This window comes from Mixophyes fleayi, chromosome 7 (assembly GCF_038048845.1).
Source record: "Mixophyes fleayi isolate aMixFle1 chromosome 7, aMixFle1.hap1, whole genome shotgun sequence".
NCBI classification, from domain to species: domain Eukaryota; kingdom Metazoa; phylum Chordata; class Amphibia; order Anura; family Limnodynastidae; genus Mixophyes; species Mixophyes fleayi.
In genome coordinates this window covers 5,354,926-5,372,713 of record NC_134408.1, presented here as the reverse complement: position 1 = coordinate 5,372,713, position 17,788 = coordinate 5,354,926, and the positions used below count along the sequence as shown (strand labels likewise).

The following is a 17,788-nucleotide window of genomic DNA, read 5'->3' as shown; positions in this document are numbered from 1 at the left end:
TTCTGTTGTGCTTTAAATATAAAATATATACATAATGCAGGATTAACACTTTATATACATTTATGCTGTACAGGATTTTTTCCAGTGGTTGTTCTTACCCATAAAACAAACCAAAATCTGAAACAAGTTCAGCAGAACAGATATTTGCACTTGAAAATTTCACCCCAGCAGATCACTTAAAGACAAGAGCCAGACACGAGGAGGTTCTAAAGTTTTTCTTGAAGTGATTAAAGATATTGAGTTTCGGATGGAAAGGATTCGGGATCCAGAAATTGAAAGACAGCGAAGGAAAACTTAGCTAATTTTGTCCATGAGCGTGAAATGAAGATACAAAAGATAACATGAAGATACAAAAAGATAACATGGAAAATCAATTAAGAGCAAAAGAAAGAGAGAGAGCGAAAGAAATTGCAGACAACCAAACATGTGTTTTACCGTAAATCCTGAAGTCTAAAAGTAAATGGTTTGTTCTCACATTTTACACATTTTAATTTCTGTTTGCATCTAGTATATTGCTTTGCTCTTTCTCTTTTTAAGGTTATTTTACTGCTTATTATAACTAAATAAAAATTTCGATAAAGAGCAATTTAAAAATAATTAGAAAAGCTGAGAAGGCAGAAAATGTGTTTTATTAACCCTTATAGCAGCTTCCTGCATACTATCATACAGCACCTAATCTTCTTTAATCTCCTCAATAGTATTCTCATACATGTGTAGAATTATTTTTAACTAGGTAACTTGCATTTACCCTCATTGCATCTGCTATGTCTCTATATAGATTATCACCATGTATAAATCTTCTTGTTATAAGTTAATGTCCTGTGATAATAATCTTATATAGATGAATTTTAATATAGATACCTAACTATCAATTTCACTCTATATGAACCTATATTTGAATATATGTAATGAATAGAATGGGCCATTACTGGTCCCTAAGCTCCTTCACTAATAGTAAATATGTTCCATTTACTGCAGCAGTAATAAATGTTTTTGCTGAATCCAAATTTCCCCTCTATTATATTGCATAGTAATAAGCGACTGTTTCTATGTATTATACAGCACTTATTCTGAGTTGAATTCATGAGACAATTTACGTATTAAACTTGATTTAGGATACTATGCTACAGTTTCTGGATCCAGAGCCCCAGTTCCTGGTCCTAATATGATTCTTGTAGTATATGATATTTTAACTATAACAAAGAAGAGTTTATGGTTTTCTTTATGTATCATTCCCCATGTCAGGGATAACCCCCTCTGGCTAGTCCCTGATTTAATATCTTATCATATATTCCAACAGTCATACAATATATCATCTCTATTTTGTCAAGAAACCGCTCATGATCCCCTTTATCTGTCACAAGCCACCCTCTGCGCACTCGAGATTTGGAAGCTTACTGTAAGGGAACACACAGGTTTCCAGCCCATATCTCACACTCACCTCTTTCTCTAAGGTTACAGATTTACTGGTCCCTTTTCCAACAGAGAGACCTGCTTCCACACCTCTCCACCAACTGCCACTAGCTATGTATAAGACCTACAGCAAACCTATGACTTAATTATTCAATTACGCACACTCTGTGCTCTGGTAGCTAAAGAGTTAACCCTTCACACACTGGTTCCTAAAGAGCCTAACCCCAGCCAAGCAATCTCTCTCTTCTAAACAGGCAATGGATTTGTTTAAAGCAATAAGGACATAACTATTAAATTGTTAGATTTAATATACAAAAGGTACAATGCTTACAGATAATAAAAAAATAATTACATTAAGATTAGCAAACAGTTATAAAAACAAATGGGATGAAAGTACACATCATAATTTACATATAATAATCTGTCTGCCTGGGGATAGGCAGAAAAGATGGACAGTCCTTCAATTAGATTGATCTCCAAGAAACTGACAATTTGTTGTAACTGGTCTCAGCTTTTTAAAGACACCTTTACACCTTTCCCCACCTCCAGGGGGGTTGTGGTCTGTGACAGTTTTTGCAATCTCCATTTGCATGTTGCCTAATTTACTACCCATTTCTACTATGTGACCTAACTATTTTGTGGAGAATCACACAGACCATTTTATTAATAATAGATTCCCTATGAATTTACTTATCTATTGATACCAAACAAGCCTAGGTACCGGGTATCAGTTGAGCTTATACTCATTTCCTCAACTTCTCTGTGTGACAGAATTCTTAATTTGACATATGAGCTGCTTTTCATCATACTATTGAGGAATATGTGGTTGATCACTACTTTTATTGATTTTAAGGGGCATATATTAAAACTGAATTATTTTTGTATATATAAAATATGGCCAATTCAGCACACAGACTCCTTGAGCCAGACACAATGCTGAGTGGTTCCTAAAAGTCTATTCAGGTGTCACTACAGTTATGAGTTAGTCCTTATTCCCCACAATATGTTATTGGTTAACTCTTATAGATAACTGTAAGTTCTCTATGTTCACAACACCTCCCCTTTTTAAGAGATGGAATGGGGATTGACTGACAGGTCATTGCCCAGCCCAACTCCCACAGATCCACCCTGGTTCCACTGGGATAGCTGTTAACTGGTTCTCACTGCGGTCTCTGGTAAGAAGGGTTAAGAAGGGGTTAAATACCTCATTCGGCTGGGACTTCTGGTCACTATAGGACTAACTAAGCAGGGTGTAAATGTACCAAGTGCGGAAAGACTTAAGTAATGATGTGGATTAAAATAGTTAGAGGCCAGAGTTCTGATACGTCACAGCTAACGTCAAATGACACAATTACAATAAGTTTATTTTATAAGGTTATAGACTGGAGACTTTTATTGATCCTTGATGATTGACTTTTTTACATTACATGCACTGCGATTAGTTTAATTCTCCAGCGGGCCTAAAATGTTCTGAGGATTCTGAATGTATCTATAGTAACATGAGCATTGATTTGTGAATCAATGAAATTCCACTGAATTTCAGAAATATACAGAACATTTTGCCTATATCTGTCTAACAGGTGTCCCATGGGCACATTCAACAACTAACAGAGAGTAAAAGTTATGTTGTCCAAGAGTCTCTGACTACAGTGGAGCTGAAGAACAAACCATCCATTTACATACTCAGCTGGCCATGCCCCAAGAGTTGCCCTTATTTATTGCCTATGTTTCACATTTTAAAAAAGATTTGAGAATTAGAAGACTTTAGCTGGTATTGTGGTGGATCCACACAGAGGGATATGATGAGTTATACTTTTTTTTTTCTTAGTACCTGTGCAGGACAGATAAATAACATATGTGTGATTTCTATGTATATCTTTGGAATGAAAGTTATGTTAAGTATTCACATCCCAAGCCACATGAAGAATCCTTACATGCTTATTGAATTTTTTTCCTTTATTTGAACTAATTGTGAAATAATTGTTGGCCCTTCAGCTGCAAATTGTTTCATTGGCCACAAATCACCGCCATTAGCAGAAATTTTATACTCACCATATCCATAGTTATTCCAACTATGTAGCACAACATAACATTACAGGTGACTGTATCTGTTTATTATACAGCACTTATACTGAGGTTGAAATCAGTTTATGTAAATCAAATTATTTGCTATGAAACAAACTAACATGACAAAAATAAATAAACATAGTTTAGGATAATATGCTACACATTCAGCAAATATTTAATCATAGGACATGCTACTGGCCAAAAGCAGAGGTACTAAAACTCAGTCCTCAAGAGCTGCCAACAGTTCAGCTTTTCAGGATTTTTTTAGTCATGTACAGGTGAGTTAATCTTTTTTTCTAGGTCAGTAATTTTCTCACCTGTTTCTACAGACAGAAATCCTGAAAATATGACCTGTCGGTTGTTCTTGAGAACTGGGTTGGAGCACCTCTGGCCTATAGCATAGAGTTGATTGGTACGCAGATGACCAAGGTCTTGTACACGCTACTGTTGTCATTGACCAGTGTGGCTACAGCTGGAGATCAACACAGAGCAAAAAAAGTCAGACAGGGAGGGTCAACGTGGAACAAAACCACCCAGCAGATGTCCAGGTTAATAAACAAGTAAAGAAAAGGTCAGAATTGGTGGCAAAAATCTGAGGTCGGAAACAAAGCAAAGGAAGGTAACAAAATAATCATAATAGACAATAACAACCAGGTTAGGAAAAAGAACCTTTAAGGGTGGCTAAGTGATGCAAGGTCTGGACTTATATAGATGCAGGTTACCAATTGAGGTACAAATCACCCACACAACCTTGTGGGTGCACAAATAATTGAGGACTGGTTGTATGTGTGCTCGTCTGTGATGGAATATCTTGAGACGGCTGTGTAGATAGTTTATTTTATTAAGCAGGTTTAGTATAGATAGAAGCGTTAGTTTGTTAACATAGCATATGTTACTATTGTTATAATGTTGGTTAAGAAAGTTGGTGGTTAGCATAGGACAATAGTGTTTAATTAGGTAAGATATATATTGGTTAGATTAGAGTATAATTTTTATAAGGGTTAGGGGCATGAGAAAGACTGGCAATCAGCTTTTTAATGCTCCTCGAGACCGGTGTTCCGAACTGTTTGGGAGTTATAGTTAAGTTGATGTTTGTCAGTTATTTAGTTAGCTGGGATCTGGGTTCTCATGCTCTATAGCTCTAATCTGATCATCTCAAAATAAAATCGTGTTGTACCATAATCCTGGTGTCAGTCGAGATATCAAAGTACCCATTTACTCACAACGTCTAAGAAGACACTGATCAGCTAAGGACCTGACTTTATTCAAGCACCAGCATTCCTCATATGCTTCTCAGTTCCCCAACATTATACATGCAGTGCCCTCATATGATACCAGAACTACTGTTCCCTACACTTTCTGCATCAGTGTGCACCTAAATTGCCATCATTAGTATCTATGACAAAAAGTCTGTGCCAACATATGATTGCAGGAACAGTGGTCCCCACATAAAAATCAGTTATTCCGGATTATGTAAGAACCAGTGTCCACAACAAACTTGCCATGACTTGGATGCAGAGCTGTTCCAAACAAAGAAGTTAGTGCTCCTACTGCTAATTTGTGATATGTAATTATGTCTGTATTGCACATGAGGAAGCCAGGTTTTAACTCCTTCTGCAGACTTATAGTGTCTAATAACTCTTACATCTATCGTGAGAGTTAAACTAAATCCTCAGTATTTCTGTTTTGGGACTTACTCAATGCTTTAAGCACATTTATGAAGAATAATTTTTGTCAGTCTCTTCTGAATTGCAAAATATATGGTCCACACCACTTTTTTGTGTAAATGCACAAAATTGATGTTCCAGAATAGCACAGGGTGCAGTTCTAGGTGCATTCCCACTGCCAGGTCTTTGCATTGCCCTAGGAATCAGTCTGCATTTATTTTGCATGTTTGCAGGTACTCCTGAAAATTTGTAATGTGGAAATAATGTAAATATCAGGTCAAAGTTCAACCTACTGACAATATAAGACCACTTCCTTTATTCACATCAATGTTTACATTTTACTTCTATAATAGTTTCCGGTTTAGCCTTGTTAATGTTTTAAATTAATTATGAAAGGTTTTCCTGTTGTATTTTCCCTGCAGAATTATTACATGAAGTAATGATGATTGAGAACTTACAGTTTATACTTCACAATTGTCACAGGTGAAGCTTCAGTCCCAGAATGATCAACATGTACAACATCATCACCCTCATCACTATCAGCAACCTGTACAACATCATCACCCTCATCACTATCAGCAACCTGTACAACATCATCACCCTCATCACTATCAGCAACCTGTACAACATCATCATCCTCATCACTATCAGCAAGTACAGTATTGTTACACACTGGTGTACAAATAAAATGTTAATGCATGGCATGGCCATATGGTTTAACCCAAAGCAGACTACCATGCCTTTACTTATATTTGATCAGGAGCTCTGAACTGTTTGTGCAAATTCTACACACTTGACCATTGCCATTTTATCCATGACACTCATTTCCACATAGATACTTTTTGGCTTACTACAGTACTTTCTTCAATACCACCTACACTAGCATTGCTTCTTGTGTTGTACAGTATATTTAGCGATGTGGGGTTGTCTGCACGCTATGAGACAACCCTTTTATGCATGTGCCAGATGTAGACTTATTGCTTGGTAGAAAATTTGCATCTGCATCTGACCACTTTGGAGAATGGAATGAATGTAAATATGCACCCTCATCATCCCTCTGTGTATGAAAATCACATTGAAATATTGATGTCTCATTTTCATCCTCAAACTGCTGCAAAACTTTTTTGCCACTTAATCTTGTAATTGATGATTTAATTTGTTTTCCCCACTAGTAGTACCTGACAAATAGTTTTCAAAGTCTACAGATAAATGGCTAAGTAAAGAAAGTTTTGTGTTTGGCTTTGATATATGTGAAGATAGAGATTCACGAGTTTCTTTATAACGTGAACTGCCAACATGCGCAGCCAGTACATCATTTCATGTGCTTGACTCATACTGACAAAATCACATCTTTTGGATTAGTTCTTTGTATCTTTGGTGGTACTTTGTTTTCTTCACAGAAGTCATTATTTTCTATAACATAGCTTGTAGACACAATAAAAACTTGATAATGTGGCTTCCCTATACAATATGGTTTTTTTTGTGTGCAAGTCAGTGAATTGTATAATAAAGAACATATTTTGAGATAGCAAGACATGTATTGCTTGGGTATTTGAACACATATATGAGCAACTAATGCAATTGTTTTTGAATTTATTGCAGTATGAAATAATATTAAGAGGAGGAGCATTAAAAAAATTATGTGCAAATCTTTTGGGCTCCAAATAGATTGAGTCACTATAGGGCTAACTAAGTAGGGTGTAAATGTACCATGTTTGCATAGAACATGTGAGGATTCACAACACTAGCTCCAGGTAACAGCTGTCAGAAAACAATTATTGTGAGGTTTCACAACACTAGCTCCAGATGGCAGCTGTCAGAAAACATTTCACAATGAGAGCTGCAAACACCTTCTCTCAATTACTGTAATCAGCACCCTGCTAAGACCAACAATCTAGCTAGTCACCTGCATCCGTCCCTTCAGTGAAAAAGTCATGTCAATCAGAACAATTTATTTTAAAAATCACTATGTGTCAGCATAAACATAAAGGAGAATTTTGTGCACAATATAGCTATATTGGGGTTATCACCACCTGCCAGTGTCAAGGCTTCTCCTGTAGGTGAGTCCTTAGGCTAGTGATACAAATTTATATTAAAGGTGTAGCACGATACTGTCATGATACCCTCCGGTATTGTGACCGTAGTTGGGCCTGTACCCTTCAACTGGATGCATTAGAGAGTGAAGCAGGTGCCATACTCTCCCAAACTGATGACAAGAATGTCCTACAATCTTTCTTTTATAAAAAGTTCACCTTTGCTGAGGTCATCTATGCCAAGGTCAACTATGATGTGAACTGATGATCATCATACTGGCTCTTACAGAGTGGAGGCAGCTTCCAGAGGGGGCCAGATTCCCTCTCTCTTTCCTCACTGACCACAAAAAACTATTAAGAGGGTCAAGAGGAACTGAACTCTCAACAAGCACAGTGGGTACTATTCTTAACAAGATGCAACTTCATTAAAACATACAAATCGGGATGGCGGTTTCCGATCAAGCAGTTTTGATTTGTGCGCTTTCATTTGCAGTTTGCCTTTTAATGAAACACACGGTTTACAAACTGTCCCAACTGTATATCTGTCCCCAGTCTTCTTTATTACTGTGTTTGCTTCTAATTGTAAAGTGCTGTGGAGTCTTCTAGTACTATTTAAAGAAATATCCATAACAATAATAATACTCCATCTGATGGAGCAAACAGAGAAGAAATGCAGACCGTATAATCCAGTAAATATATCTCAGTGGTTTATTGTGTAAAATTTATAAAATCTATGTATTGTTCTCTAAAAAGTTGATCTATGAATAGTATAAATTTATGCACAATGAAAATTGCATTGTTTTTATAGAATACAAAATAGAAATTACTGAAAACCTTTCTTTCTCAAGTTACAGGCAACTGACAAAAATAACTGTTCCACCTTTGGCTCTATTGAAGTCTATAAGTGATGGCAGCTGTTCTCCAACTTCTCATTGTGTGTGAGCATGAAAGAAGAGAACAATCAGCACAATATAAATTAATCAGACATGGAGACAATTCCTGAAATGACAGAACACATTACTAACTTCAGTCTAAATGATTGTGCCAAAGGTGATAAGTTTTTTTTCCTGCGTTCAACTCTTTGGGTCATGGAAAGTTTCCTCCCACCTTTTCTATACCAAAAGTAGTGGAGTAGGGTCATCAAGCAGTGGGGGTGCATTTATAGGCCTACAGCAAATAATGTTGGATTATATCTTAATGTCTGCATGCAGGGACTGGATTATAGGCATGAGCACAGCGTAAGCTGGCTTCATGAGGACCATTGGTCCTTGGTGGCATAGAGGGCAGTAAGATTCCTATCCCCTGCACTGATCTCAGTTCTGTGCGATCAGTGCATTAACCACAGTGCACTTTTAAATTTCCTGCCCCCAGGTCAGTGCAGTGACTAAATTAAGCAGGAAATGTAATATGAATTCTGTTACAGCAGCCTCTCCGCTGCTCAGACTGATTAAACTTTATAAGGAGAGCACTGCCAGGGCCAATAGTATTACAGTGTCCCCTTCAGCCCTCAAACACCAACCAGCCACCCTGTAGTTGGAATATATGGATAATTCCTCCAGCTCAGAGATGAAAATATCTAAACGAGAGAAGTCAGCCATATTTTACTCTTATGTTAAGCCACTCTGAGTATAACCCTCCCACACATCTCTTTGACATGCTGTGAAATCTCCAATCATTAAAATGGGCAGATTTTACTAAATTGTAAAAAAAAAAAAAATTCTCAAAAATATCAACCCTCAAAGGCTCTCCACTCTCATAGTAGCTTTCTAACAAAACAATACCCTAGAGTTAAGCTGTTCCCAAAAAGCTTAACTCTTTTCCACTCCCTGTTTTGCAAAACAAAAAAAGCAGAGAGAGTTTCTAATTTAGATTTTTCCTAACTTATCATTTTTTATTCTTTTTATCTGGAATTTAGCACACAGCACACAAAGACGTTTCTCCATTGGTATGCCAATTTTTATCTTAATAGCTCTAATACTTTTTAAGATGTAACCCCTCAATCTCCATACTCCCCCTCTCACAAAATTAACATGGCGGAATGTGATTTATTAGAGTCAACCATGCAGGAGTGAGGAGAAGGTAGTAGACCTGTGAACAGAGGAAATCTCAAATTTGTGAACATCAGACCTACATCAAGTAAAGATTTGGGATAGAGTATGGTTTTAGAGATTTCACTCACAACTGAAATTCATTCTTTAATAAATAAACTCGACAGACTGGATGGACTATAATAATTTTTATGTGCAGTTATCAATCAATCATTACAGATAACCATTTAATACATGAATTTACAATTGTGGTCATTCTTATTGGGATCTAGAAATGTTGAGATCCAAAGCAAAAATATTAGTGGGAGCCCTGGGAAGAATGCCAGTTATAACAAAAAAAAAATGTTGACAGAGGATTTGCCATTGCCAATGGTAGGAAAAAATATTTGCAATTACTACTGGCCAACCATTTGTATTTTGTATTTTAGAAAGAGGCTCTGCTCACTATTTGCAATACCCCTAATCTACATGCACTAACCCCTTCTCTATCTGAGCCTCTCTATGTACAGCAGATATACCTGGAATAGAAATACATACTTATCGGACATTTGCTTACAGGGGAGAAGATTGGGAAAAAGAGTAGAAGTGTAGGGAGCAGGAGGGACCTCTGATGACCCTTCATGGCTGTTTACAGTGTGTAAATAACCTCAGTGGCCCTGATTTACTGAGGAAAGAAAATAAAAAAAAAGGAGTAAATTTGTACTTTGGCAAAACCATGTAGCATTAGAGGGGGAGGTAAATTTAAAAAGTTGGGACAGATCTATAGTTGAGATAGATCTGTCCTAGATCAACTTTACATTTTAGTGTAAAAATAAAGTATTTATGTGCTACATGAAAAAACAACCAGTATTTAACTTATGTGCAAAATAATAAACTAATTTGCACCCCTTGTATTGTAACATTGTTTGTCTAGAAGCAAATTTACTCCTTTTTTAGCTTTGCGTGCCTTAATGAATCAGGCCCTCTGCCTCAAACAGAAATGTCTTTATCAAAACACAGAACAACACACAATATTTCCATGTTTAGTATCCTTTACACTGCACAAATAATAGTAAAATATTAGGATGAGTGACCCTTAGTATTTCCCCCTGTGAGAAAGGAGGTTTACACAACTCTCCTTCTCCTAGACTAGCACATTATAGGGGTCATCATTACGGGTGTTGAATTTTTTCAGGCTGGGCAAAATAGTATAAATTATGTAGAATAGGGTGTGACCAGGCCAAGAAAGTGGCATGCCTAAGCGGCAGGGGGCATTTCGATATTTTATGCACAAATTCTATGTATAGACACATATATGCAGAGGTCAAAGTGGAAATTTAGAAGTAGTGATATGGAAAATATAAGTGAAAATAATGAGATAGCTTTACAATCAAAGCAATCAAAGCAGTAAGAGAAGTTATGGTATGACATACCACCATTGCCCTACATTGACCAACTTTGACCACAGTGTCTGTGTGTATATATACATATATGTGTATATACATATATATATATATATATATATATATATATATATATATATATACTGTGACAGACGCACTAGGAATGTGGTACATGACAAATATGTAGGTTCCTGGCTTTTGTCTTATGTGTTTTGACACTGTCTTTGGTTGTAGTAAAGCCGGTATTAGTCTCCCTGGGGTTATATATCGAGAGAGAAAAGTGAACTTTATTCATAAGGCCCATTTTGGGTCTTCCAGCCTGCTAGCCAGTTGCTGGCTAATCAGGAGTTGCACCTGTAAATTGCTGTTAAAAGCTGTGAGGCTGTTTCTTCACTCTCTCATTACCTGGGGAACAGATTAGATGCTTGCTGAGAAACACTGAAATTTGTTACCAGTAAATTCTGTTATTTTGCATGTGTAGAACAGTAGATCCTTCACTTTAGAGAGGGCGTTCCTTGTTGTATTGGTTAGAAGCTATACAAGCTAAGACTTTTTGTTTATGTTTTGCTTATTCTTGGAGCTGCTAAATAAAAGTAGCTGCGGCTATTTGAACCAAGGCACTGGACTGAGGCGATATTGTGTGGCTGATACATAGAAAGTGAAGCTGTTTACCCCAGGAGACGGCAACCCTAACCTGATCTTGTGACTATATATAGATAGATATATGTGTGTATATATATAGCCAAAAGATATATTCACATAGTATAGGACTCATGCAATGAGTGTTGTGTTATGAATTTATAGTATATTAGTTCTGACTATTAAATCGGTGTAGTACACTTCACTGTGACCGAGCTGCACTTTCAGAGCCAGGTAAGCACTTCTGGTCTTTCAAATTAAATACCTTTCAAATTAATAATGATTTAACAAATACTACACATACTGGTATAATGATTTAACAAATACTACACATACTGGTTTATCAGAACCAAAACATGCAAAACAAAGCAAAATAGGTGAATGATAGAAATGTGATGAACTATCACACTTGTTATTAGCAGATTAGCAACTATGTACATGGTCTTTAAATCCATTCAGACTTTCCTGCACAAGAGACCTCTACTGTAAAGCTGCAGGATCTCTCTCTGTAAGACACTGATAGCAGTGACAGATTCTGATTAGTTGGTCCTGGCAATTGTCCAATCAGGAGCTGTGCTGATGTCAGTCAGAGCAATAAATCCCTCCTCTACTGCAGCTACACAGACATCAGACATCTATACTGCTACCAAAATTTCCACCATGGACGTTTCCTCTTCTTCTTCCTTTGCTCCCTCTCCATCTCCTCCATCTCCTCCCTCACCTCCCTCTCCCTCCTCTTAGTGTCCCTCCTTTTCCTCTCTAGTCTGTCCTGTTGTCTTTGAAGTTCTGCTTTCGCTTTGGTCTCTTCGGCATCGTGTATATATTTCAACACAAATGTCTTTCTATCTACCCGCTCTGCGATCGGATCTCTTATCTGTTGCATGTGGAGCTGAACTTCTTTTATTGCGCTGTCAATAAACATGAGGAATTCTGTGGAATTTCCCAGAGTTTTTATATTTTTCTCTTTGGTGTAATTCTCTACTGATATCACAGTCTCAGCCCCCATATCCTTGAACTGCCTGTCAGTCATGAAGTAATTTCCGCTGGTTTTGTTGGTGAGGACAACGATGGGAACAATTCCTGAAGAAGGGAGAAATGTTTCAATATGTCTATAAATCTTGTGGAAAAAGTCCTTATATATAGATGTAATTTAGCACACATATTATACACCAGGATGTCTTCCACTAAATGTTATTGTGTCCACTGGTTGTTGAGCTCTATAGGGGTTACTGTATAATTATGGAGTGTATAGTAAATAAGGGATACTCCATGCAACTGAAGTATTCTGAAAATGGAGTAAAGGTCAAATATTAATGTAATGGATATAGTTTGTATAAAACTGGGGCTGATGTAGAGTTGGACACAAAATGGGAGTAAATTATATTTTTTTTGATGACTTATGATAATCCAGGCACATTTGCTGCTGAATCAGAGGAGGACACATCTCAAGCAACTGCCCTACAGCAAGGGCAAATAATACTTCTTCCAACGGTATATGCATGTTTCTGCAGGTGTACGTGAGCCACAATTGTGTGAACACACCTTTACTGAACATGGCCGGCGTTTGCATAACCCCTTCCCTCCCCTATCCCACCTCTCCAGGCACATACTGCCATATGTGGCAGAATCACACAATTCTGTGTAGGAGCATAAATAAATTATTTACATTTAAAATACCATTTGACAAATTGCAGAAAATCTCCTTGATAAATACTCCTCGATAAATAATGTCCTTCATCTGTTCTATCTCACGTGCTTTGGGTCATAGTTACCGGTCATTTCTCTACAGTTATCCATAAATATTTTCACTTCTGGCATTTTCTCTTCTGCAAGTCCGGCTTTGACACTAGAAAGATACATTTATGAAAAATCAGCAATTTCCTGAAACACAATAGATTAGTTTATGGTAGAACATCTATGTTTTTATAGATTGCTGAAATATTCTAATATTACAGTCACTGAGCTATAGTGCTTTCAAAGTGTTATTAATTTGTTTCTAATTAAGGATAATCTGCCATAAACATATTAAAATTGTTAATATTCCAATGACTCCTAGGACAAGTGTGCTCAGGAGTCAAACAATGAGGACAATAAAAAATAAAACTCATTCCACTCACATGACAGGAAATCACAATAATACATACTGTATACCTACATATGTATAACATAGCACTAAAACAAGACTGGTTAATAACGAACATACAAGAGAGGTAAGAGGTTCCCAAGCTTACAATCTATATTACATTATGAGTTTGATACAAGACGGAAAGTATTAAATCTCCAAATTTGTCGACATGTATGCAGAGGTCGTGTATGCCTGTTCCTGGACTCTGAACCATTGCCTGTGACCCTGACCCTCTGCCTGTACCCGGACCCTGAACCAGTGCTTGTGACCCTGACCCTCCTGGTATTTGACATCTCCACCGGTGCTCTGTCCAGTCCGCAGATCTCTGGCCTATCCTACTCTGTGCAATACCTCCTGTACCTGTGCGCCGCGTGTAAGCATAAACTTGTACTACTTTGCGCATAAGTCCTGGGGGCGTCTGAGTACGTGTGAGCATAACCAGTCTCTACGGGAAAGGCGGCTGCTAAAGGTGAAGACCTCTACCCTTTGTTCTACAAGTTTATGCTGCATTGGTAGTCATAACAGTTAGGAACTGAGTAGCGGGCTCAGTTTGAGGTAATTGTGTGTTATACAAGACCCAAGTAGGTATGAGGCTGATGGCCTGGCAGGATGATGTATTGTCCTTAAAGAGAAAGAAAGTGACCCCAGTGAATTGCTTAGGAAGGTACATGGACTGTGTCATTCATGTGTTCAGTCATTAGAGGAGACTGCTAAGTGGGTGGGCTGGTTAGAGATAGTCCAAGCAGTGAGGTAATGCCCTGCATGGGGACTACGGGTTTATTGTGTTCATTGAGACAGTATTATTGTACTACAAAGCTCCTGATAACTAAAGATCATTTATGTTCCAAAGTCTGAGTTTTTGGTTGGAGACACATCAGTGCACTGAAACATTGACCAACAGTCTGTCTGTCTATCTTTCAGCTAATTCATGGCACAAGATATAATAAGCCACCATGATTTTTGTTTTCCACACTTACTGTGCTACATTCAATGTGTTATTTGCATTATTTTTTTAAGATTTGTGTATATAGTACTTGGAAATAAGGATGGTGTTAAGTGGCACAGATTGTATACTGATCCAGTCAGATAGTGATGGGAACAAGTAACTTACCTAAACACAAACACAGGAACAATGAAGTCTGTGTAATTTGGATCCATTTCAGATTCCTCCACTAGTTCCATCATATCATTGTAATTATTTTTCCACTCCACCCTATTTAAGGGCATGAAGTTTCCTGTAAAGAACAGAACAGAAACAGAGGTGACATTTTGCTGTATGACCATAATCTATGTGATCATTTCATTTCCCCGGTTTTGTCTCACTCAAAGGTATCAGGATGGGTATGAAAAGTCGACAGTGATAATGTCTACAGAAAAATGTCTACAGTCATAAGGCCTGAGTCATTAAGGAAAGTAAGGCTAAATAAAGGAGTAAATGTTCTCTGGGACAAACCATGTCACAATGCAAGGGGTGCAAATTAGTTTATTATTTTGCACATAAGTTAAATACTAGCTGTTTTGTCATGTAACACACAAATACTTGTTTTATTTTTACACTGAAATTTAAAGTTGATCTAGGACATGCCCTACCCCCAACTATAAATCTGTCCCCACATTTTATATTTAATTCCCCCTCCAATGCAACATGGTTTCAACCAGGTGCAAATTTACTCCATTTTTATGCTTTGCTCTCCTTAATGACTCAGGCACACTTGTCTACGAACCTGATTTATTAGTGATCTTATCTTGTGCAAAAGTTAAGATGCTTATTTTTAAGAAGAAACAGGGAGATAAGAGTGAAGTTAAAATGGATTTTCATCTTAACTAAACAAATTCTTCACTTAAGCAGTGGATTTTGCTTCTTATCTCCCTTTTATGGGCATGCACAAAGGGGATTTGCTTAAGATAAGCAAAAAACGTCAGATAAGATTATTAATGAATCAGGCCCTACATGTTCATAAGTTTGACACAGTTAAAAATGTTGATATGTAAAATTTGCACAATGTTGTAAAGTCTACGGTCAAAATGTCATGTAAAATTTGCACAATGTTGTAAAGTCTACAGTCAAAATGTCGACATAAAGCATTATATTTAAAACAACAATACATGTTAAGAAAAAACTAAATGCAAAAAATAATTGGAGTGCCCCCAGAACATTTTAACCAACTCTAGTACTGCCAGCCTAGCAAAATTGGAGGGACAAAAAGCATGGGGCAGCCCTGATTTTACTATTACCAGCACTAGGGACCCCACCCCAACTATAGTGAAACCAGCCCTGGTAATCTTTAGTGCTGGTATAAATTCAGTGGGGAGGCCATGCTTTTTGTCCCCTTGATTTTGCTAGTACCAGCCTGGGCTGGCAGTACTGGGGGGCGTAAGCTGTTTTGGTGAAGGGTGCATTTTGTTTTAATTATTATTTATTTCTTTTTTATTTTATACAGCAAGGTAATTGCTAATGGTCATCATCAGCAGCACGGATCTTGCTCTATGAGGAAAGCAGACGTAATAGATATGCCTCCTAGAGGTGTATCTGTGGCTACCTTCCCCTCAGCACAGTATGCAAAAGCATTAACACACCCTTACTTTACTATGCTCGCTCACTGTCCCCCCTGTTCCGCCTCTCTCAGTATATGGAGGCGCAAGGAGGAGACATGTCTGAGCTGTATATTTGGCTATTGCCCATGCACAGTTTGAAAAGCACTTGCTGCGCTTACGAGCCTGATTTAAATTCAACTCTACATGAGGCCCATATTATCCAAATTGAAAAAGTCTACATATGAAGCAAGAGGAGACAGGGAAATGGCTTCTGGAGAGGTCAAAATTATCATGTAACAGATATTTTTTTTATTTTAAAACACCTTGTTCAGTAGTTATGATTTACAAGTTAACCCGTGCATGATACTCATGCATTCTAGTCAAATCAAGCTACTTAAGGTGTTAAAAAGGTTCTTGTCATGCATTTGGGCCTAGCCCAGGCCTCCTCAGGGGAAGAGCGTTACTTCCCGACGCACGTGCCCTTTTTTAACGTGGTTTTGTCCACATGTCACCACTTCATCATTTTTCTCCATCACCTCATCCTTCATCTTCATCGCCACATCCTTCATCTCCATCGTCTTACTGTTCTAAAACCTCTCGATACACAACGTTTCTGCTAAACACCTTATCGCTGTGCTCAATCAGTCTTCCTTGAAGGGCAGTATTCATAACCTGCACCTTCACATCACTGCTTCTCCGTACTCGTGAAAATGCAACATACAATTGTCCATGACCAAAAACAGGCTGCGGTAAATAAATACCCACACGGTCAAGTGTTTGACCCTGTGACTTGTTAATGGTCATAGCAAATGCCGCCTTCAAAGCGAACTGCCGCCGTCTTAGCTTAAACGGCAGTCCTGTTTCGGATGGACATAAGTCAATCCGAGGTATCATCACCTTCTCTCCTTCAGCAGAGCCAGTCAAAACTTCTGCTTGTATCACATTCGTTTTCAGTGCTGTCACTACTAATCGAGTGCCATTGCACAGTCCTCTCTTAACATGTGTGTTCATGAGGTAAAATTACCTCATGGAAATGAGTTTGACCCCTCAAATAATGTCAGCATACCAAATTTCAGCCCTTTTTGAGGTTTTTTTCCCACACACACTAAGAATTTAGTAGGTCAGTTAACCCGTGCATGATACTCATGCATTCTAGTCAAATCAAGCTACTTAAGGTGTTAAAAACTCCCCCGGCAACCACCAACCACTCCCAACTGTGACTTCTCCTTCAAGAAATATATAGGTCAGTGTATAACTCTGCCCAGCAGGTGGCGCTGCAGCTTGGTTGTTTTCTTTTCACACACGCCACTAGGCATTTATATAGTAGATATGGTTATAGATGTTACATTTCTTGATCGTTGTTGATTGGCTTATTCTGTTTCATGAATTGTGATTGGCCTGATTCTGGGAAAATCTCAAATTACAGACTTGACCCAATCGATTCGCCCATCGCTACTCACGACAAACTTTATTTGCAGAAATGGGTTTTACCTGTTAGCAAAATTATTTTAAATTGATATGGTTTAAAAGTTAATGTTTAATCTCAATATCTTGTTCTCCATAAATGCTGGGACAGTAATATCAAATTTTTAAATTGTGCTGTAGTCAAGCAACTCAGAATTGAGATGAAAAATTGAACATGAGACAAAAGCTCAGAATATCCCCTTTGTGTCTGTGTAATTATGCACTTATGTTGTTCCCTGAGCTGTAATGGCCATAAAGCAACATCTTTCTATGGATGGTAGAGGTAAGGTGTCTAACTCACCTGAAGTCCCTCAGCCCCCTCCTGCTCTACTCCCCCCCCCCGTTACAGAACTCCCTGACTGCAGAGTAGAGGATATTGTGATAACTCAGCTGCACTTCCCCCTGCAAACCGATC

At 37.8% G+C, this 17,788-nt stretch overlaps 1 protein-coding gene across 1 annotated transcript; it reads right to left on the bottom strand.

Annotated features, from left to right (window-relative positions):
• Positions 1-5,601: 5,601 nt before the first annotated feature.
• Positions 5,602-14,658, bottom strand: LOC142097048 (uncharacterized). The gene is made up of 4 exons (XM_075178648.1): positions 14,486-14,658; positions 13,022-13,095; positions 11,897-12,329; positions 5,602-5,791 (listed from the first exon to the last, which is right to left on the bottom strand). Exons 1-4 carry the CDS (start codon positions 14,656-14,658, stop codon positions 5,602-5,604), a joined length of 870 nt encoding a protein of 289 aa, XP_075034749.1.
• Between the last annotated feature and the right edge of the window lie 3,130 nt (positions 14,659-17,788).